We start from the raw sequence: 24,383 nt of genomic DNA, 5'->3' as shown, positions 1-24,383 counted from the left end.
CATAGGTACCTTGCACTGACTCTGTGCATAAACATACACACATACTACAGCAAATTTTGGGAGAAATGCTGTTCTCTTAGATCTTCAAGTATCTTGGATATCAAAGTAAGTTAGGCCTGTAAGGTGACTAATAAGGTTAAGTTATAAATTAGGTTAAATGCTGGTAAGTGTTATTCCTATCTTGAATTGTTAAGTTTAAGGTGTAACTTAAGGTGCCAGTTAAGGTTAAATACTTTTGAGTGCTGTTAAGCTTTTAGGCTGTATTCTTTTTTATACCTGCCTTCACTGTCCTTTTGTCACTTGTCACATGCACCTAAACATACACCCCTAGAAAGTTCTCAGTTCATTTCTGTTTTGACTGACTGAATTTTCTTGGGTTTTGGGGTTTTTCCCCTTTACCCTTGGTGTAACTGACAAGTAAGTAGCAGAGTTAATCTTGCAAAGAACTTTGTTGTGCTTAGCATTAAATCAGTTTTTTACTGATACCCTTGCAGATGATTTTTTCAAGTGATCTCAAACACTTGTTCATAACAGTTGTCTACCAAGATACAGGAACCACCTCATGTTCACAAGCTCTGGTCCTCATGGGGGACTTCAACCACTCTGTGACAAGACAGCAAGGCATCAGCAATTCAGTAAGTTATCACGGATGATAACTTCCCTCTCCAAGTGACAGAGAAGTTAAAAAGTAGATATGCTATGCTAGAGCTTGTTCTCATCAGCAAGGAGAGGCTGGTGGGGAATATGAAGCTCAAGGGCAGCCTTGGCTATGGTGATCATGAATGCTGAAGTTTGAGATCCTAAAGGATAAGTAGTGAGAAGGGAGCAAAGCAAGCTCAGGACCCTGAATTTCAGCAGATGTAACTTGGCCAGTTCAGGGATCTGCTTGACAGAGGACCATGAGATAAAGTTCTGCAGGGAAGCAGGGCCCTAAGAAAGTTTGTTAATATTCAGGCATGAATTTCTCCAAGCCAGAAGCAATGCCTTCTGACAAAGTCAAGCAAAATCCATGAGACATGGGTGGATGAACAGTGAGCTCCTGTTCCAATCCAAAGAAAAAAAAGGAAGCATACAGAGAGGGGAAGCAAGGACAGGTAGGCTGGGAGGTATACAGAAAAATAGTCTAAGCAGCCAGAGATCAGCTTAAGAAAGCTAAAGCCCTGATAGGATTAAATGTGGCCAGGGATGTCAAGGGCAACAAGAGCTTCTTTATGTAAGTTGGGGACAAAAGTAAAACTACAAAAAATGTGGGACCTCTCCAGAAGGAAACAGACCTGGGATATGGAGAAAGCTGATGCAAAAAAATAACTTTCTTGCCTCCGTCTTCTCTGGCATGTATTCCAGTCATATCACTCATGTCACAGAAGACAAGGGCAGGAACTGGCAGAAAGAAGAACTACCCACTGTAGATCAGGTTGGAGCTCATCTAAGGAACCTGAAGGTGCACAAGCCCATGAGACCTGCTGAGGTGCATCTGTGAGTCCTTAGGGAACACCTCAGGTGAAGACACTACCCCTTACATCCACTACATAACAGAAGAAATCTCTGAAGAAGAGATTCATCTGAAGAAGAATCATCTGAAGAAGTAATCTCTGAGAAGTACAGCCCTGTAAAGATAACCCTCATTATTACAAAGGGAAAAAAAGGAAGGCATGAGGAACTACAGGCTAGTGAGACTCCGCTCAGTGCCCAGCAAGATCACAACGTAGATCCTCATGGTAACTATTCTGAGGGACGTGGAAAATAAGGAGGTGACAGATGATGATCAACATGTACTCAGTAAGCACAGATCATGCCTGAAAAATTTGGTAGCCTTCAACACATCAACACGGTGTTGATGCATGAAGTAAGAGCAACCAACATCATCTACCTGGCTATGTGCAAAGCATTTGACACTGTAACACAGGATATCCTTGTCTGAACTGGAGACACTGATCTGACTCAAAAGTGGAAAAGGAATTGACTGAGCGGTCACACTATAAGTTGTCGTCAACAACTCCATGTCTAAGTGGAGACCAGCTCCTTAGGGGTCCTACCGGGACCAGAGCTGGGTAACACCTTTGCTGATGTCATGGACAGTGGGATCAAGAGCACCTTCAGCAAGTCTGCCAATGACATCTGGCTGCATGGTGCTGTCGACATGCTGGAGGGAAGATATGTCACAGGGGGACCTGTGGAGAAGCTTGGGAGATGAGCCTGTGTGAATATGAAGTTCAACAATGAAAAGTGCAAGGACCTGCACCTGGGTTAGGGCAATCCCAAGCACAAATACAACCTGGGCAGAGAATGGAGAGCAGCCCTGTGAGGACCTGCTCATGCTGACAGATGAGAGGCTGGACATGATCCAGCCATGTGCACTCACAGCCCAGAAAGCCAAACGTGTCCTGGGCTGCAACTAAAGCAGTGTGGCCAGTAGAGTGAGGGAGGGGATTCTGCCCCTCTGCTCTGCTGAGAATCAACCTGGAGTGCAGCATCCAGCCCTAGGGTCCCCAAGATAAGAAGGACATGGACCCGATCAAGCAAGTCCATGGAGATATTCAGGCAGTCTCAGAGCTGGTGCTGTCCAGCCTGGAGAAGAGAAGGTTTCAGGGAGACATTATAGCACCTTCCAGTATCCAAAGGGGGCCTGCAAGAAAGCTATGGACCAACTTCTTACAAGGAGTAGTGACAGGACAGAACTAGTGGTTTCATACTGTAAGACAGTAAGTTTAGATTAAATATTCAAAAGAAATTCTTCAGTGTGAGAGTGGCAAGACAATGAAACACATTGCCCAGAGAAGCTGTGGATGTCTCATCCCTGGAACTGTCTATGGGGAAGCTGGATGGAGCTTTGAGCAACCTGGTGTTCCAGTCTATGGCAATGGGGTTGGAACTGATCCTCTTTAAAGTCCTTTCCAACCCAAACCATACTATGATTAAATATCATTGGACAAAAATGAACACATTCAGTGTTAATATCAGACGTGTAATCAAAATTCAGTTTGTTTTTCAAGTAATTACCAGTTCAGCATTTTGGTTTATTTTTCTTAAAAGGTTTTGGGACAATCTTATTTAAGGAGAAGTAAAAAATTTATTTAATTTCAAAAGTGGTTGTGCCACTGTTGAAAATTTTATAATAATCAGACTTTTATCCTGCCTGGTGGAGATGAGAGCCCAGTGTCAAAAATCTAACGGCCACCTTAAACTGACATCAGCCTTTATGCTTGAAAAATACAGTGAATGCTTCTTTTATCTGAAGAACCTGAGTTCCAAAAGTTAGATTTAGAAAGCTTAAACTTGATGCTTGAGGCGCTGGAGTATGCCCACTGGAAAGCAACAAAGCTGGTGAAGAGTCTGGATCCTATGAGGAGCAGCTGATGGAGCTGAGGGTGTTCAGAAAAGGAGGTTCAGGGGAGAACTTATCACTCTCTACAACCCTGAAAGAAGGATGTAGCCAGGTGGGGGTTTGCCTCTTCTCCCAAAGAGCAAGGAACAGGAAAAAGCCGCATGTTGTGCCACGGGCAAGGTTAGATTGGATACTGGGAATATTTGCTTCACCAAAAGTGTTCTCAAGCATTGGAACAGGCTGCCCAGAGAAGTGATTGAGTCACCATTTCCAGAGGTATGTTAAAAGCCTGACAGATATGGTGCTTAAGGACATAATTTAGTGGTGAATTTGGCAGTGCTATTACCAGTTGGACTCAATGTCCTTAAGGACATTTTCCAACCTACATGATTCCATGTCTCTGCTTTATTGACAAAGCACCTTATTCCTGTCTGAGAAGTGTGAATCGTTTCTCATTTGCTGTATTAACAGTTATACTTACAGTTAAACTGTCAGTATTGTGCAACATTTTTATGACCAATTCAAAGAGTAACCTAATTAGTGATTACTATGCAGTGATAAGCAAATGGCTTACATAAATTCAAAGGGGTCTAACTGTTTTCACTAGAAAAATCTCTCTACAGCTGGAATAAATGAAGATCTGAATGCTCACACCTTTTTCAAGGTGAATTTATTAATTCAATAATAACAACTTTCATATTTATATACATCCTGTAATTTCTTTAGCTTGCTGGCATAACCTTTAATGACTGTGACAAAGCCTAATTAACAGTGTAAGCACTAAAAAAAAAAATAATCAAGAAATCAGCATCATCTCTAAGCTACTTTATTATTTATCTTCATTGTTTTATGGTGCATCACAAAGAGATCAGAAAAGCAAGGAAGCACTGAAAACCCATGTTATTGCAACCTATTTACTTTTCTGTATTTAATAAGCACATCTATTTCCTGGACACTTCACTCTGCCATGGTATACTTATAAATGTGAAGGTGTTGCGCTAGAAAAAGATATACCTCATCCTTCTTATAAGGATAACTAACAAAGAGAACAATTCCCAAGACATGATCATGATGGTTAGAAACTCAAAAAAGATTATTCCCATAAACATGATTTCTATAAAGACAAACTATATTTTGCACAATACACAAAAATTGAAGTTCTTAATGACTACAGACTGAGAAAAACTGTAACTTGAAAGTAAGATGCTTTATGACAAATCACAGCTGCTTCTGTACCTAAAAAACACACATACCTTTTCCTAAATGTGTATTTATACTCATGTATCTAGCTGTTCCTGTAAGGCTCTTGTGTTCTCGATATGGTATGTGCTTCTTTGTTTCTGGATCTACGTATTCCTTTGCCAAACCAAAGTCTATAATGTGAATAATTTGCTGGGTTTTGTTTCCAGGTCGTCCTATTAAGAAGTTCTCAGGTTTTACATCTCTGTATATCAAGTTCTTAGAATGCACATATTCCATGCGAGAAATCTTCAATGAAAGAAAAAAAAAACAGACAAGGAAGTTTACTTTAAGCTTCAGGTTGCCACATGAAAATGTGTTTGAAACTAAATACCTTATATTGGGCTTCATGTGTAAAAGAAATCACCCCCCCCAGTATCTTAAGACCAAAGCGATACTGTTCTTAACAAAGTACCTCCCAGGTAAAGTCAATGAAAACTGTACACTTTTCCAAAGCAGATATACACCAACTGATGTATTAGAAACTTTCACACTGGACATTAGTCATGAATCTTGCACATAACAGAAGTTTTTGTCTCTCAAAACAGCCAGCACAAATATGTTTTGTGTACATTAAAAGCAAAACCAGAAATTATGTCACCAAGCAAAGTTCGATGTAAATCTATTGCATATTAAATATATAAATGAGAGAAGCAGTTCATCACTATGCGTATAAAGTCCATTCTAGCTGGACTGCTTTGCATCAAAATTTCCATATTCAGAAAGGAACAGGAAGTATTAAATAAAGCTGATCTTTGGACTTGTGAGGACTTGAGCATTTACAAAACTCATTCCGTCATTCTGGCTATAAATAAGTTCAATGTGTCTGCATGTCCGTAGTTGCAGGCCTGTTATACAATTACAGTCATGTTTTAAACAGCTATTTTTAACTATTAAAGGTACAAATATAGTGATATTTAGGGAAGTGGAAATCTGGTAAACATGCACAGCCTTAATTGTCCTTCTTTCCTCTTCCACTCATCCTCAAGTCAGAACCAAATGAAAAAATCTTCAAAAACGAGAGTAATTCTTCATTGAATAATTTTGTACTCTAATTTCTGTAAGGATTTGGGGAATTTTTCATTTGTTTGTTTACTTTCTTATAAGAATGCCCAGGAAAAAAATATTTATGCTATTTAGGAGTCCCATAATACGACTGCTTGTGTGGGATAAAATTACTTTTATTTCTTCAAGGCTTTTCTTTTTTGAAAGAGTATGTCAAACTAAAATTCATGATTTTAGGTTGTGATGAGAACTCAGAAGACACAAGTAATTACATTCATGATCTGACTTGAAAAACTGGAACAAAGTAAATTAAAGTAATGTAAGAGTATTCCTGCTTAAACTTTAGCACAAGCATTCTAAATACCACCAACACCAATTTAAAACGTGAGAAGTGCAAATCTCCTAAGTGAAGTAAGCATTTAATCCATTGAAGACTGATTTAGTTATTCTAGTGAACACTCAAATTAACATCTATTCTACTTACCAACTGTATGGCTATCATAAGAACGGTTTTAAGAGAAAATGTCCTACCACACAAGTCAAATAAATCTTCCAGACTAGGTCCAAGTAGTTCTAGCACCATAGCATTATATTTGCCACATGGGCCAAAATAATAAACCTGAGGTATTCCATCTGTAAAATGAAAATACAAAGTAATGATAAAGGGTTAAAAAAGATTAAAGAATACAGCAATAAAATTCTTACTCAATTCCAAGTTCATCTTAAGTTAAAAATACATTTTTCACATAAAAGCAAATATAAACCTCATAAAGACTACAGGCAAAAGACACAACGAATATTGAAGATAGTCATAAAATACTTAATTAAAATGGTAATACTACATATTTGACTTGAGAGATATCGGAGACTTTTATAAAAATATAAAATTACAATCTATTAAGCTTAGTAACCATACATTGAAACAAGGTTTTAAAATGCTACAAAGAAAGGTTTAAATATGCTCTTGTGCAAAAAAAAAACCACTTAAACTTTTTTAATTAAAGCTATTCCTACCTTTAGGAATAAAACCATCTTATTATCTAGAGAAATCATTTTTAAAAAATTGAAGAGATTAATGAAGCCAAGAGCTAAATGATACATTAAGTCTGGACTTTATAGTTTTAAGTGAACACCTACCTCAGAGCAACAGGCAATTCAGAAGTTTGAAAATATAAATAGCTAAAGCCTTGCGATCCAATTTTACTTCCACCTTTTTGTACAATATGCATTGTGTGTCTTTTTAATTAAAAATAACTTGGTATCATTGCTTTTACTCATCCTGTACTTTTTCACATACACAGTACATCTTCATTCAGAAGAATTTTGTTTATTTAAGGAAGATAGTTATTCCAGATTTTTGGTTTTTGTTCTTCAGTACATATTCTCTGGTTTTATTCCAAATATTTAATACTCTGAAAATGTATTATTTCCCTGTGACCTTTTCCTACTGTGTCCAACATTACAATACTGCACTATGCAGAAGTACCAAACCTATTTTCAGAACACCTTAATGAAACACTGGATTTCAACTTCATTCTCTGTAGGTCAAAAGTAACCCTAACTCTGAGTATTTTCTGAATACATAAAGCCTTCACTTTTTCATACCTTACTATAGTGACATACTGAGGGCACAAATTTTTAATTGTATTCGCTACAGCTTTGGGTAAAAAACAAATATTAAAAAACACTGTTTTAGCAAAACTAACATAAACAAATGCAAAGATTTTAAGAGGCTTTTCATTAATCTCTTCTCTTACAAGTCAGAGTATTTAAAGATAAACTGGATTTTTAGGGGTCTAACTGTTCAGTTTTCAAAAGACTTGAGCTACAATTTGGTTTTCAATATATATCACTCACACTCCTCTCTATACTAATGTACTTAAAATGCGTAATCATACCTACTTCAGAAAGACTTCACAGGAGTAGCTTATTGCTACTGATGAAGAATTAACCATATTACATCCTCTACCAAAATATGGTATGAGACAGTGCACTTCAATTTAAAAATATCATCTTGAGTTATCAGATCGATACCTAAATACTTGATCTTCTGATTAGATGAGAATTCCAAAATGACCCAAAACTCTGTTTAACATGCAATAACTTCTGCAGTGCATATGGAGCATCCTGTCTAAAATTACCCATGTTAATAAGATAATTTGACATTAACAGTTCAAAGTACTAGAAGATAGGGGCTTTGGTGCTTAATCAAAGCCCTCTTAGTGCTTTTGTTTAAAAGAAATAAGCAAATATCATTCCGCTACTTACATTCTTTCTTAATGTCTCTAAACTTCCAGAAGTCAGAAAGTAACATACTATTGATAATAACATATATAATGAGGCTTTTTCTCCCACTACAGAGAGATAAATGCAGGCACTCTTGGATAATCCTTTTTAGAGACCTTGGTTTCATTAAAAAAATATAAACTCTGATTTTTAGAAATTTAAGAAGCCCCCTATTTTGTTGACAAGATATTCCACTACTTATTACCAATTAAGAGGAGGTATTTTATTTCCATTTTTAATTACTCTGGCTCAAACCACTGAAGAACAAAAGAAGAAAATACACTAAGCTTTTAAGATGTATCCTAGTTGTCTTGCTGTGAATTTAAAGAAGTCATTGGTCTTTGGTTTTTTGATTAATAATTATTTTGATTAGCATTCAATCCTTTCTAGTAGCTTGACAGATCTTCTCCCCATTCTCAAATATCCTTTTTAAAAAGTAGTGCCCTGCCCCAATTACAAGCAGAACTCAATGCTTGTCAGCCAAATGTTGCTAAAACTTGTATATAATTGCCTCCTCTTCCATCAAAGAGGAAACTTACTTGTGGCCAAAAAAGTAGATTCACATACTCCCATCCCACTAAGTTACTTTACATTTAAACATCTTTCCTTTCAAGGTTAAAACTCTGAAAATAGAATCATTTTTTTAGGTATGATTCATATTTGCCTATCCCTAGATATTTATACTTGTTGACAAGTAAAAAATTTTCATTTGAATGGGCTCAATTGACTAAAGCAATCTACAACACTAAGGTGGCTGCCCTGTCATAAAATTGCAAATCCATTTTAAGCCAGTATGATTTTAATCCTATTTTACTCTTGACAAAAATCAAAGAAGTCTTGACTTGGAAATTAACTATTTAAGCACTGTTTACAGTCCAATTTCTTCTAAAAAAGTTAACTTTCATTAGCCACTTAAAACATTACTGCTGTACACCTCTGGTGTCCAAGTCCAAACACTCCAAAAGTACTTGAATATCCAGAAGGAAGAGGGGGCAAGGAGAGCCCCCCTAAGCCAGTTATGTGGATTTATGGATTATACTGTTTAATTTTCACTCAAATACTTCAGTCCACCATGTTAATGTACATGATGTCCAGCAAGCTTTTAAAGCTGGCAGATTTGATTTCCTCTACAATGATGAAAGGATAAAAAGATTAGAATAAAGAAAACATGACTAGTAGATTAAAGTGTATCTGCCAAAACTCTTTAAAATAAATAAAATAGTAAGTTATTTCTGCTTTGGGACCACTATCCATCTTAGTCATTCTCTTTTTCAAGAACCTCATCACCAAATCTGATTTAAGCTTGAGACTGCATGTTATTCACTCCAATTATCTAGAGTAATATACGTGACTAGCACAAACATACATTTGTATCTTAAGGAACAAATTCCATCTATTTGCTCTGGCACAATATGTCACAGCTTCAATTATTGTATGTGTGTTTCCTCATTCAGGAAAGAAAAATTAACTTGATAAACAGGCAGCAGAGACAGCCAAAGGAATATGTAACCCACAGGTCAATGGCAATACCACTTGCATTTAACCTCATCTATCACTGACTTAATTTTGAGCTGTATCTTGGCAAAACGTCTCTATACAATACGATCTAAATTTGTGAAGCTATTAAGTTAGTAACTAGCTTTCCAGTGTTTTCCAGTTTCTTGTAATATCAATTTCCTTCTAGAGCTTTCTCTAAACCAGTCAAGAAACAGACTGATGGTATCAGCATTATATCCCATTGCTTAGAGTCTGTTAAATCAGATACATACATGCCAGTAAAATACAAAAGACTGCTCTTGCAGATCATAGTGGTTCAGCTTCCTATAGCCCACTGCCTTTTATCTGCAGTCTTAATTTTCCTTCGTGGGAATTCATTGGACACAAGCCAAACACTTTAAACTAGTTGGAAGATTTGCAGTAACAGTTGTCTTTCAATGTACATTCATGCTGGTACTCTTGTCAAGGATACAAATCAACAAACTGCCACAAATACAAGTATTCCCTGGTTAGTCTATGGAATCTGGTCTGAATCCTCTCAAAGGAAGCAATTATAAAACTTAGGGTAGTGTGTTCTGGCTTGAGCCAAAGCAGCATACACAGAAGGTCACACAATCTGTGGAAATATAGCACCTTAATACTACTGAAATCATGATCAGCCATAAATTATAAAACTTTAAATGTAGAATAAGACACTGTGTCACCACAACACTTTGACTACAGCTCTTACTTGGAAATAAAAGAATATGTTTGCAAAAAGAAGAAACCGTAATAAAATAATGAGATCTATTCCAACAGAAGAATCTTCCTTAGTTATTTACATTACTAAAGCAGAATTAGAGATGCATTTTATTGTAATCATTATTAAATCAAATAGCTGTAATTGTGGAAGGAAGCTTGATAATAAAGTTTACAGAACAAAGTGAATGTTAGATAAATGGCTATCTATTGTATGCCTCACAAGGCCCACAATCTCTCAAATCTCTATGATGTCACAATACAAAAACAATATACATTTTTGCATACAACCAGGCTTCTCATGGCCAGTAACTACTGTTTCTCAAAAACAGTATCATGTAACTCTATTATGCATCTGCCATTCCTTCCAGATATCTTGCCCTTATTCTAGGGGAAAAAATTACTTTAAATCCAAAAAATCCTGTGTGTCCTTAAACTGCATACTAGAAAAGGACTGGCGTAAAACAAGAAAAACTTCCAGCAACATACTTATAATTTTTGTTGGACTACACTTAAAAATAAATTAGGTATTATCATCACTGTTTATTCACATAAACATAAATATTAGCATATTCACATTAAGAATGGAGCAGTTCAACCTTCTTATTAAAGGAAGCATATCAGCAGCAAAAACTCAAAACTGCAGAGACTGAGTCCCCAGACAACGCACAACACAACTGCAACAGTCATCACCACACAGATTAACAGCATCTATGAACAGATTCCTCTTCAGCCAAGAGATTTGATATTTGATTCAGTTTAACACTACATTCTTAGATTAAGCTTCGAGCTTTATTTTGGTTGGTTGGGTTTTTTAACTTAATATTGATTACCAACCACTTCAACTAACTTCATTGTTTATTCCCCAGCATAATAATGCCAGTCAAATTAGAACAGAAGTAATAAAGCAGGACAGCATGACTAAAGAAAATTAAAGAAACAGCCATCAGTTTAAGAGCAAATTCTCAGCTACCTACCTAGAAGTATAGTTCAAGGCAATATTCATGTGAAGTTACTAATAAAACTCACTTTGTATTTATACTGAATGATGGCTAGCAAGATGTATGGAAAAGATATGAAGTGAGACAACTCCAACATACCTACAAGAACTGATATTATTTAGATATGTAAACTACGACTACCCTGAACTGACTTGCTAACTCTGTAGCTTACAGCTAGACATTTTGTCTTCAATATACATTGTCCTTGATCATAAGAAACATTAACACCCTTGTTTTAGAAATTAAAGACTACCCCAAAATCTGAAGTTCCACTAAATTATTGCTGCTTTAATGAAGTAGTGGGAACATTCAATAATATAGCTGCACATGTCACATTTGAGTATTCTCATAAAATCTCCTTTTCAAACTCACTGCAAACCTTTGTAGTTTTCATAATGTTTATCCTGTAATAGCAGCAAGATACCAATCCCAAAGTATTTTGAAAAATACAGAATGAGGTAAGTTATTTTAAATTGTTTCTAGAAGATCAATGTATAAAAATAATCACCTGACACAATGATCTAGCTATAGTGCTTTGTTTCTAGCACCACACTCAAGGAGACTTGTTATTGAGACACTTCCTCATAGTATGATGGAATACCAATCTAGTAAAGTATGTTACAGTCTACCCACTGAGAAAGAAATTAAGAAATGATTATACTGAAATTTTTGTCTTGGGAAGAATTATAGCAGATGCTGATACACCACAATGAAATCATGCTGGGCTGCCTTTTCTCCCAGAGGCTAAAGTGGAAGGCAAGGTGGCTACGGCCCAGAGGATGAACTAGAGAGGGTATCACTAGCAAGCTGAGATCCCACTGCCTTCTCCTGGTGATTCACAGTGACAGTGAAAATCGCCAGTAATTACCTTAAATACAAAAGATAGTTTGTCTTTCAGTGGTGAAATCTGCTTCATGGATTCCACACCCTGAATAGAGTCGTACAAAAAAAATTAATAGCTGTCACTGAACACTCATATCTCACACACCCCAGCCTGAATTGAAATCAAATGAAGAAACATTTTCTCATCTGAAGTAATTCTGTCTTTACCTAGAGGAAAAAAAATTAAACACAGAAGTACTGAATCTCATTCTTGGCCTTGAGCTCATCAAATACATTTCCAACACAAAACAGCAAACTATAAACAGCACTGTCTAACCTACTAGCCCACATTAAACTATAGGTATATAGGTCTATAAGGTACCTCATAATGAAGACGTGTTCTTGCCTTAAGGTACTCTGCCCCCTCAAAAAAGAAATTCAAAGTATTTCAAACTCACTTTGCTACGGTCCCAAACCAAAATGTAATTTTCAATCTGGCAAATCCTGACATGCTCTAAATGCTAAAAATAAATATTCTACTGTGTTTGACTAGAAGATGGTGAGCAGACTCCATTTACTGTACAGTAATATTTCTGTATCTTCCAAATCCACATTATGTCCACACTGAAATCTTCCTGGATCACTGATCCAACAGTAACTGTGTCATTACAACCATCCAAGTACTATGATTCCCTTGTGTCAAAGGCAGGCTCAGGTTCTCATGCTCTCAAAACCAAAAACTGTATTTTTAGATAGCAATACAGAGCACTTCACATGAATGCTGGTACCAATCACAGTGATTCAGGTACAGAATGCAACACTTAGCACTCATTTCACAATGGCCATGACCTTCTTAAATACAACACCTTTTTCCATTGCAGACAAATATATCCTATACACTGACTGGTCAATAGCAGTCACCTTGTAAGAAAAGTGTATGGCTTCCAGTTTTCACATGGAAGCGTTAACTGGATTTCAGCTAAAAAAACAGACGTTCAAAAGTTAAGAAAAATAAAACCCAATTCACAATACTGAGCATCTGCCTTATTGGAAATATTAATACAGCAGTTTCACCGGTATGATAATCCACTGCTGAACCACCTGTTTTTAGATCTGTGACCTCAAAAATTACCTAACATGAAAAAAATAAACTCTAATAATAGATACTCCTCCCTGCTATAAACAAGAACTGTTTAAAGTAAGCCTGTTCTAACAGCAGCATTACAAACAGGGGTTCTACCAAGCCACTTCAAGCAGCAGAAGCTGCTTGCCATTCTTCTGGTCCACTTGCCAGGTAAGTAAGAACAAAAGAGTTCTCATTCACTTGCAAAGGCTCCCAGTCATTATGAAAATGACCCATTTACTAAGGGAGGTTAGAAAAATTAGACAAGGAAAGCTGAATATGTTTTACACTCTTCAACACATAACACATGACTTCTCTCATTTACAGACTCCTTTCTGCAAAAGATAACTGAATCATATTTTAAATACCTATCTGTCACTTAAATTACAGCATAGTGCATGAAATACACCTACACCTTATCTTCTAACCATGAAAAGAAAGGCTGATAGCATGAAAGATTAATTCAAAAATCAATAAAAAATACAAAACCATTTTCTACTAATTCCAAAAGCCTTAGTGCAATTTCAGGTAAGAATTCAGCAATCATTTTATTTGGAGTACTACACTTATGATCATATTGCAGTTTTTCTTATACTTGCATATTAGGAAAATACACATTAAACAAAATTTATTAGAAGCAAAGATATTCTAGATTCCATCCATATGCTCCTCATTCAATTGACTAGAAACTTCTGCATACTGACTAATGATATCAAACTTCTGGACAAAAACATACTCATAGTTACTGAATGACAAAACTATCACAGAAAAGTTAAAGCACTTTCACAAAAATCTTTATTTAGATATAAAACCTAAATGAAATAATAATGAGACTAAAAATAATCCACATCTTCAAACTAATTTTAAAACTTGCTTTTAATAAGTTAGAGGTCCATTTCCTTAAAAAACCAAAAACATTTCAAAAAGCCCAAAAGCACTGAACCTATTTTCTCTTTAAGAAAAATTCTTCACATTTTTTTCCTGACTTACACCTCCATGTTGCTGCACATTCGTGGACAATTCAAAGAGCGTATTTAAGAGTAAAGTTACAGTTAGGCATTCTTTATGAGCAGATCCTCTCCAAAGCAATATGGTTTTGAAATGTTAATTCTTATTCAGGCAAGACAAAACCACTTTTTCTTAAATACAACGAATTAATACTCTCAGTTCCAAAGTCTAGTGCATAAAAACATCTATCATATTTCATGCCTATTTTTTCCTTGTTCTCTCAGTGAGCAGAACTATAAAAGAACCTCTGATCTTTTGTTCTGTTAAGAATGTCTTCCATCTTCATGGCATTCAAGACACAAAACAGCATGACTTAGCACAGAGATTAATACAAATATATATTTTTAAAAAACCCCAAGCTACAAGGTCATTAGGAAAACAAGAAAAAGGGATATTATAAAGATAAATAAATAGACTTAGTAGACAAATACTGACTGCAGATAAGGAAATACCATGAAAACATACAATTTCAAAATGCTACTCTTTTCATCAAGGATGCCTACGAGAATCAGAGAAGTACAAAGATGCTCTGTTAAGAAGGGTTTGAAAGTAAAATAATCTGAAAACGCAGTAACATTTTCTTTACCTGCTTTCAGGACATATTGCCAGAAAATAACCTAACTTTCTTTTAGAAGTATTCATTCATATGCTAATGCATCTCCCTCTTCCTCCTCCCCCTGCCATCTCCAAGTGGGATTTCACAGGACCTATAGGAATTTTATCCCTTAAGCTGCAGGTTATTTCACACTAAGTATAAGTTAATTTGTAGCATAAACTGTGTAGCATAAACAACTTTGTTGCTCATATTTGTGAAAATCATGGGGTTTTATAGAAAATAATGGCTCTGCTGACAAGCTTGGGAAGAAGTACTGGAAGGACAACTCCCTTTTCACCAATTGCTTCTGAAACCATAGTTTAGTACTCACTTACTATAAACACACAAGTATACATGTAAACATGAGGAGAACAAGGGGGAGTGCAATTTAGTACAATTAAATGCAAAATACATAGTCCACACAGTTATAAAGCTATCAGCCAAATTACTACACGTTTGTGCGAATACACAAAAACAGCTAAAGAAAAGACTACTTCATCCTAAGAAAGCCTGCAATTGTGGATTTTTAGAAACTTGAAAGATGGAAAGCTTCAGACAGCTGTAACTCCTAGTACGGTGCATAACTGTGTATGAGAGAAACCTCCTATCTTCACAATTACTATATTTCAAATGTCTTCCAGAAATGGCAGCTATTTTTATATCTCCTGTGACAGAACTTTCTGCAACTTGCATGCTGATGATCAATTCCTTCAATCTATTCTCTCTCTGATCGAAGTACAACCACTGCCCATAAAGCAATACTCTCCATATGGATAGAGCTGGTGTAAGTTTTTTTCTACTATCTCCTGTTCTACATGGGAGGTTTACATACTTGCCTTCTGAATTTATCACTTGGTGGATCAACTTTCCAACACTACGCTTTCAACTGTTCATGAGATAAAATTACTTAAATCTATGCTTGACAGCATGTCGTGAAAAATCAGTAAACTAAAACAAATTACTACAAATTACATGAGAACACAAACTACAAAATGCTGCAACTGTTTTTCTGGAAATCACAGGCTGCATAACTTCCTCAGCTTGAGGGCCCAACTCCTAAAAATACAGAAAAAGTGATTGCTGCCAGAAGATAAGGAATCAACAATTATTTTTAACTTCTATGTGGACAGGAGCAAGAAAATTACTTTCTTTATAATGAGCCTTTGCCACAAAAACCATTAAAATAAGCCTCAAATAGACTGCCTGACAAAGGCTCACAAAGGAGCTTTCAAGGTTCTGTGCTGGGAGAGGCTTTCACTTTTGAATAAAAGCAGGTTACTGCAAAAACAAAGGAGGTCTATAACAAAGTTCTTCATAAATATTGATGATGCTTAGTAAGTCACCAGCTCTATCTTTGCTTTTTCACCCTAAAGGTCACCTCATCTTCATGAAAAGAATCGGAGATGTGATTGTCCCTTTCAGTACTTCAACAAGGCATCAGAGAAAGAGATAAAAGTTGTTGCAACCAGCAAATAGGGTTAAGAAGATTGAATGATATCTGAAGCAAAGCAGAGTACTTTGACTTGACTATGTTCCTACACTACATACAGTTCCCAGTCTTACTCAGTAAATAAAAAACTAAACATAGTTACATTCACTAAGACATCTTCCCAAGAAATACTGCTATAAGGGTTCCTACCTCTGAGAAGCACTGCCTAATTTCTGCAGTCTGAACTAGAAATTATAGCTTTATTTTTACCTCCACTAGACAGCTTCTTTGCAATTTGAGATGGCTGCACCTCTACATTCACAGACAGGTAATGTAGCTAATGTGCAGTTTGTCATGTCCCATGAGTTAATCACTTAAAATCTCAACTTTCTACTCAGCAGCTACTGCGCAATGCTAGTGTATGGTAAGCTGACAATTTATAACTACTTTAAAAAAAAAAAACCACCCATACATCATACTCTTTCTCCAAACAACAAGCATATAGCCTTAAGATTCTGACTATCTATCTAAAACTTTAATTTCCATCTACGAAAAGAAATTGAAATGTTGTGTTTTGTCAAAAGTAATATCTAAAATTCCTAGCTGCAAAACATTCATAGTACAGCAGGCAAAAAAAAGTCTGTATTAATTGAACATATTAGAAACTTTGCTTCACCAGATACAGTCCTTAAAAGACTAGCATAAAATTTTGCAAGCTACTTGAAAAACACTATCCAGTCACTGCAGCAATGAGAATATAATCCTGAATTCTAAGGAAAAAGGTGAAAATAGTAATTAAAAAGTATTAACATTCATCATAACGCACACATATTCAAGGTAACAAAATCAAAGTGGTATGGGTATGTTCACTGTGTATTTCTTTTTGGAGATAACTTTTCATACTAAGTAGGATTTTATTCTAGTGTAAGCAGAACTAAAATCACTGTTGCAAATTCCAGGCTCCGTTGTTAAAAAGCCCGTGAACACACATATAGAAAACCACTGCTAGTAGTCTGCTCATAAAATAAACTTCTACATTAGTAAAAAATAGAAAAAATAGCTAATTACATGACCTACTCTAGGAATAATTTCAATGAAAAGACGTCAAAAGATTTCTTTTTCCTAAGTTATAGCTGATTTAGAAAAATCTGTACTCACTAAGGTAAGACACTTCACATCTTCCTAGCTGATTATATGCAGTTTTGTGAAAGGCACAAAAATATGTGAAAAGTTTTAGGCATCGTTCACTTATAAAAACAAAATCTGACAATTGGATCATTCAGACGACCACCATAAAAAGTACTTCTGGGCATAAAAGCACCAAGGGGAGTGAAATCAGAAATTCAAATATTAAACTGCATTTAAACTTTTCCTAGAGGTATTTAAGAGGTTTAAATCTACTAAGCAGCAACACATACTGTATCAATAAAAGTTAAGTAAAGTAGAACTGAATCTGAAGCTGTTCCAGTATCACATCAGCTTTAACTCAAAATACATGATCAACAGATTAGCAGTTTGGAGATCTACAGCATTTTTTCAAAGAGTTGTATTGGGAATAGTCTAAGATTACTTACTTTAAGGTATACCTGTATGCAGACAAATGCTGTGATAGGTAGGATTTATTAAATAGTGAGGACTTCATAGATATACTTTATAGAGCAGGGAAAAAAAAGTTAGAATACTGGAATTTATACATTAATCCACTAACTCCTGGGGCTTTTTTCTGCCTTAAATATTTAGGAACACTTTATTAAATAGATTTGTACCTCTAAACCCGAAAACTTCAGCCAAGAATTGACCCTGGATTACATCATAGTAAAATGCATTACACTGCTTTTTACCTCCAGATCCTAGCTGCTTGTAGAATCTGTATTCCAAATGTAGCTGTGGTGCTCTCGACTTCATTGGCTCCTGATTTAAAAACAAAAACAACATTTAAAACAAAGCCTAAAAACTAATACACTAACCTATTACCAACCAAGCTAGCCCCACTGCTTCCAAGCCACACAAAGTTTGAATGTTTCTTCTGAAATGACTGGCAATTAAGAAACAAAGAAAATAAACTTTCTCAGGTGAGACTAGTGCTTATAGGGATATTTACATCTTGTATTGCTCCACTGGACCAGAGTTCAACAGGCAAAGCAAATAAAAGACACACAATGGAATAGCTAAAAATTAGTTTGTTTCTCCAAAGCACGTGGATGGAATGTCCAACATTTCTCAAACTGGCATTAATATGCAGCTTAACAGATTGAAAAGAACCTCCAAATACCTAATACTCAACAGATGTATCTTTTTAAGGATGAAGTCTTATCCTAGGTTCTTAACAGAACATACCAAGTCCTTCCACCAAATTGCTTAGCAGAAATCAAGTATCACCATTCCAAACTATAAATCCAAAACTAGCAAAAAAAAGCCCCAGAATAGGTTCATAGTTTATGCACATTAAGGAAATCTTATTTCTGTGTTCAACATGCCAGTGTGTCAGGGTCTCACAGAACGAAATGAAATTATATGCGATTAAGTAGAGGAACACATGTGCAGCCTAAATGGAAACCCAAACTTCTTGAGTATCACCCTTTGGAAAGATTCTTTAGCACAAGATTCTTGAAGTAATTTCTTTTAGAAGACATTCCTTATTTCTCATATGTAACATGATCTTAAGATTAAGCTCCATCAGGTGAGGTTTAGGTTGGACATTAGGAGGAATTTCTTCACAAGAAGGGTGTTAAGACATTGGAATGGACTGCTCAGGGAGGTGGTGAAGTCACCATCCCTGGAGATGTTTAAGGAAAGACTGGCCACAGCACTGAGTGACATGCTGTTGTGGTGGTCTTCAGTCAGAGGTTGTGCTCAATGCTCATTGAGGTCTATTCCAGCCTAATTGATTCTGTGATCTTCCAATGCATCAGTGACATTCTGTTACTACCAGAACTGCAGCATGTAGTAAGTAACTGTTAATACAGTTATCAGCAATAACTGGTACTGCTGAACATCAATCTTCTGGTAAAGCTTGGACAAAGTACTCATCTTTTTCCTCACATCATCATTTTCAGAAGCTACAAGTTTATAAACCTGTGTTGTTTCTCAGTGTCACATTCAGGGCATAAAAACTATGAGCCAATGTGCAAAAATGAGAAATATAGTCTTCTTCCTCAACCCATCTTCCTCCAAGACACAGTTTTTTCCAATTGCTGTCAGAGTTCGTGTCAGTGAACATTTATGCATTTGATCTTGTCAGGATGCCAAAGGTAGAAGCCTAAAAGTAAAGAGGGACTAATGTAACAGTTTCTGCAAAAAACAAGTAGAATTTACTGTATGTTTTTTACACTCCAGAGCAACCAACATAACTGGATATTGTATTCTTTGCAAAGAAGTGAGCAAGGATTTTCTAAAATAAGCAAGTGTTTATTATTCAAAAAATTAATTACTTAGTAAGACTAACTGGGCCACCAAAGGTCTAGCTAGAGTTTATGAGAAGGACACATTAAATTTATGGTCAATTATTCAAGAGAGATATTCCCTAAATAAGACTTTACAGTAAACATGAATCAAAGCAAATCAGCACAACTGTCAGCCTTTAGTACGCAGCTTTCAGAGGTATGAGGAAACCCACTAATGCTATAAAGCATTTGAAATATTTTAACATTTTAGGAAACAACAAAAATTTAGCAATTAGTTTGCTTGTAGTATACAAGTCTGTTAGTTACAAAATACATCACACACTCTCCATAATGCCTAATTAAAACTTATGATTCTGCCAGCTAAGAAAAAAATATTTTAGTCCACAAAACTCTGCATGTCTGCAGAGTTTATAATAACACAAGACACTGGCTTATAGGAAGTTTAATCTTGTTCAATTATACAGTTTTGTCTCAATTGATGGTACATTAACAACTCCTCGTGGTTGTACCATGGTCCCATTAAAAGGATAAAAACAGCTTGTATGTAATAAATTTACAGGAATAGATTTTGTAAAAAAATCTAGGTAAAATAAATAACTTCCAATTTCCGACACACACACCCTCTCTTTTTCATGAATGCTGCTTGTCCCAGCCATCAGCAGAAAACAGTCCTGATAAATCTCCAGAAGGCAATGTTCTTAGACAAACACATCTGCTGAGCACAGAGCCAAAGACTGAAGCTTAATCTTGTTGAGCAGAGAGACAATTAAACACTTTTATCCTCTCCAGTAAAAGTGAAAAAAACATGTGCTTGTAGTTCATTTACAGAATGACAGCCTTTAGGAATTGCCTTATTTTTGTAAGAAGGCTTAGATATTTTCCTGTCATTCCAAACATGCAAAGGGAACACATCATCTTGTTCAACAAAAGCTGTAAAAGGGCAAGCACAATAACAGTTTCACGTACAATTATTTTATTTCTGCACATCCCACTCTGCAGTATGCAATAACTGTACATAAAAGAAAGGACAGAAAAAGATAAATCAAGATAAAAGAATGTTAAATGCAATCTTTCACCATAACTTAAGAGTGAAGAATACACTACTGTATCTACAAGTCTAAAAAGAAAAGTAATAAAAAAAGAAATGGCAATTCATAGTTCTTTGGTTTCACTAGTGTTTTGATACATTTCACCATCTAAAAATAAGCCTAAGAATATATAACTGTTCAAACATCATGTTAATCCCAGAGTGCACTGAAGCCAACCTCTCCTCTTACCAAAATAAACTAGCGTATTTTCTTTACTTAAATAAGCCCAGGTCTTCACAGAAGCATCCTATACGAATTGTTCTGGAATCAGCAAAGTTCAGTATACAACCCTTCCTACACTACTTCTACATTCCCATCTAATTATTTCAAAGCTTTATTATTAAAACAGACAAATTATTTTCCCTGCAAAAGACCATTTCTCTCTAAATGAGGAACATAGGTCTTTTGCTGCCATCAAAGACCTAGTGTGCAGCTTACTGAGCCACAGTCACCTGAGCAACAGAAACAACTGCTCCTTAGTTTATCAGAGGTTTTTACCCCCCTTTTTTCTTCTATGGCATGTTTATACATTCTAACAGTAAAGACACTTGAAATGTCAAACCTGTCTCAAGTTCATTATGAATTCTTTTTACAATTATTTTTGTCCCAAATATGTGGCATAAATACTATTTGATTTTCAAGTTACTTCCTGTCAAAGGGACTTTGAAAAAGCAGTTTACTTGAACTGTAAGGTTAGAAATGTTCAAAAAGTCTAATAACCCAAAGCACAATATAAACATTCAGCTATTACCTACTTTTCATGGTTTTAGTAATTCAGTGAGAATCAATCTCAGTTTATGTTCTGTGTCCACTTTACTGATTTGTAAGCAACGGCAAACAAAAGCCATTTTCAGAAAAAAAATTATTTAAGAGGTAGTAGGCTCTTTTTACAGGAAAAGACCAAGTTCATTAAACAGACTTGCACTTGATTTGGATTTACTATATATCCTAGAAGGATTCTGAAAAGGTGTGACTCTAGACCACCTTTAAGGAGTTATTTCTTAAAAACAAAAAACAGAGAGAAAAAACATTACAACCTTGAAGTGAAACACAACCTTCTTTCCATACACATCTCTAATTTATAATTTCAGCAATTTAAATCTTAAGAGTGGACTAGTGAACCAGTGAATTAAAGCTTACAGTTTAAAAGGCAGTAAAGACTACTTTGTCGTTTCCTATCTTTCACCCAAAAAAAGAAAAATTGATGTATTTCCAAAAGCAGTCCTGTGGAGTAATACACGTAAGTATGTTTTGTCTCAAATATTCTGACTGTTATGACAGGAAAAGTGTGATCAAAACAAAAGGGTCCCATGGAGATGGAGTCACACTGTTCTGCGCCAGCCTCCTCCTCCTGCTTAGTCCCCCCAAACTGACTTCCCAGAGAAAGGCTCAAAGGGCTGCCTGTGGATGTGCAAACAAAATAGCATGAAAAGTCTCATTCACATAAGAGGCTGCACCAGGTCAACTATAAAAGGAAGCACATTGGGCCCCTCCCCTCGCCCACTTTTTTCTTATCTTTCCAGTTCTGGACCATCCATGCAGCAGGACCAACTGCAGGAATCTATAGATGCTGAACATCATCTCTCTCTTTTTTCCCACCTAGGCAAAGCACGACTGTCATATATTTCCCCCTACTGCACAAAATGAAGGGCTTGTCAGCCAATACCTTTTGAGTCTAATAGTGGGGGTTGCCAGTTATAACAACTGTACAATAAAGCACAAGAGCTCCCCAGCCATGTGGTCTGGCAGCTTCATTAGACTGGTAAGAATTTACAACAAACATCACACTCCTACCAATGGCTTGTAACAAACTGGAATCACAGAAAGGACTCTTATGAGACTGGAAGGGACTGAACAGCTCTTGAGCTATTTTTAGCTCGGATGGGCTCAGATATCTCCTCTGACTGGGGTACAGGATGGGTCAGGAACAGGGAGAAGCAGGACATGACAGTCCAGGAAATGCCAAGCATGGATCCCTTTCCCATTATGAGAATGTACTCATCTTCATATGTGGAGCATCGAGTGCCATGCTGATGGAAACCCAAAAGGATAAAAAGATTAATGACTTGTTACTAAAATGTCTAGATAGAAAGCAAAAAAAGAGAGACATTCATACAAAATTTGGTTGACTTTTTACAACAATGTTCATACAGAGAGCAAGATGAGACAGACTTTTTTTTACTAAAACGTTTAGATAGCAAAGAGAGACAAATTACTACAAAATTTGGTTGCAAAACATTTGCAAAAACATTTGGAAGTCTTGGTTGAGTCCTTATAAAAACATCCATGAGATTTGTCTGACCACTTACAGAGATGTCTGAATAGAGAGAGAAAAATGAAAGAGCAAAACTGGAATCCTTGCTGAATAGAGAAAGAGACCTCACCCTATTACTACATCTTGAGCTCTGCAAGGCTACAGAGCAGGAGAAAATACTGAGAGATATGTTGGGTACCATGGTAGGGATGAGAAGCTGTCCCTGAGACTACAAGGACTTACACGAGGGCTCAGACAAGGAACAAGTAAGCGAAATCAAGACGCAAGATTAGGCTGCCAGAATTTTAGAAACAGAGTGAGGTTTTCTTTTTAGAAAGAAATCAAAAGTAGTGAGGGATGAGGATGAGGAGAAGGAAGAAGAACCACAAGACTGTTGGGCAAGGAGACAAAGGCAGCTGTGGAAGAGGCTGAAGCCAGAGAAGTGGCTATAGTAAAGACACAAGCGTAGGCAGAGGTTGCTGTAGAGAAGAAGCTGCAGAAGAGGAGGCCAAGGGATACTAAGAATCTGAAGTTTTCATACAGGTAAATGATCCCTGTGAGTCCTGGTCCCTTGTCCAGTGGGCTGCCTATTGGTCAAGGAGTTTAGGTTGCCAGGAGAGGGAGAGCAGGCCTCAGGAGACGGAGCTGCTTGCTGCTGAGAGCGATCAGGAAAAAAAGGCAGGAGGCAGAGGGGCTGTTTGCTGTTGTATTAGCAGGCCTCAGGCACAGCTTCAGGATGTGTATGAGTAAATCTTTCATGAAGAATTGCAGGATGTAGAATCTGGATTCTGGATCACAAATTAAAACTGAAACCAGAGATGATGGACAGGGTCAGCAAACTGCTACAAAACAGTGCCAATGATAACCAAAATATCTAAGTTACTGCAAGTTAAGTTAAATGGAGAAGGAAGTCACCTCAAATACAGAGGTTTGGACTAATCCAATTGGAAGCTGTTAGTCCAGGCACGGGCAACAGCACAGTTTTAAAGCAGTGGTTCAGGTATTTACCCAAGCCAAATTCAACCCAGTGATACAGTGGCAGTCTCTTTACTGCTCCAGTACAGGAATGGGCCATGGGAAATGGAATCAATTCTATCTTTCACAAAAGGAAAGACAGATATGAAATTAAACTTAAGCACCACCCAGGACGATCAGTTTTAGCAGATTTTTTCACTATTGGAACAGTTCTTTAAGAAGCCTTTCAGCAGCTATTTGTGTATAGCTACCAATGCCCGTGCTAAAGAGCATTGTGTTCACACCAGTATATAGCAACTCCTTTTCAACCACTGGTTTAGAACCAGGCATCTTTCCTTTTTCTTTTCCTACAAGAACTATGACAAAGCAATTACTGATGTTAACATCAGGCATTTTGACTGGATGTTGCTGTTGTTTTATAACCTGTACCTACCCAAGATGTTTCAGCAATGTGTTCTTTTACCTTCATCCTGTTAAACAAGAACTATTGTAGTAAGACTCCAACTTAGTTTGGGAGCTAAAACAAGAATTTGTAAGAATATGGAGGCCTCAAAGCCAAGGGCTTTGCCCTGCCAAGCCCTGCTTCACACAGGA

The 24,383-nt window shown here is 36.4% G+C and overlaps 1 protein-coding gene across 18 annotated transcripts in view; it reads right to left on the bottom strand.

Moving 5' to 3' along the window:
• The window catches only part of CSNK1G3 (casein kinase 1 gamma 3), a 75,933-nt gene that overhangs the window by 25,515 nt on the left and 26,035 nt on the right, over positions 1–24,383 (bottom strand). For all 18 annotated transcript variants that reach the window (XR_015281175.1, XR_015281178.1, XR_015281179.1 and 15 more), the window contains 3 exons: positions 17,910–17,979; positions 6,054–6,202; positions 4,579–4,813 (listed from right to left, as the gene is read on the bottom strand). Coding sequence is in view for 14 of the 18 variants with exons in the window: in XM_086869896.1 (XP_086726022.1) it covers positions 4,579–4,813; positions 6,054–6,202; positions 17,910–17,979 (454 nt within the window). In the remaining 4 variants the exon portion in view is untranslated. The remainder of the gene's footprint in view (positions 1–4,578; positions 4,814–6,053; positions 6,203–17,909; positions 17,980–24,383) is intronic.

The sequence above is a fragment of the Cyanistes caeruleus genome, chromosome Z (assembly GCF_971803275.1).
Source record: "Cyanistes caeruleus chromosome Z, bCyaCae1.hap1.1, whole genome shotgun sequence".
Taxonomy (NCBI): domain Eukaryota; kingdom Metazoa; phylum Chordata; class Aves; order Passeriformes; family Paridae; genus Cyanistes; species Cyanistes caeruleus.
The sequence above is the reverse complement of the archived record's forward strand: the minus strand, read 5'-3'. Positions and strand labels throughout refer to the sequence as shown.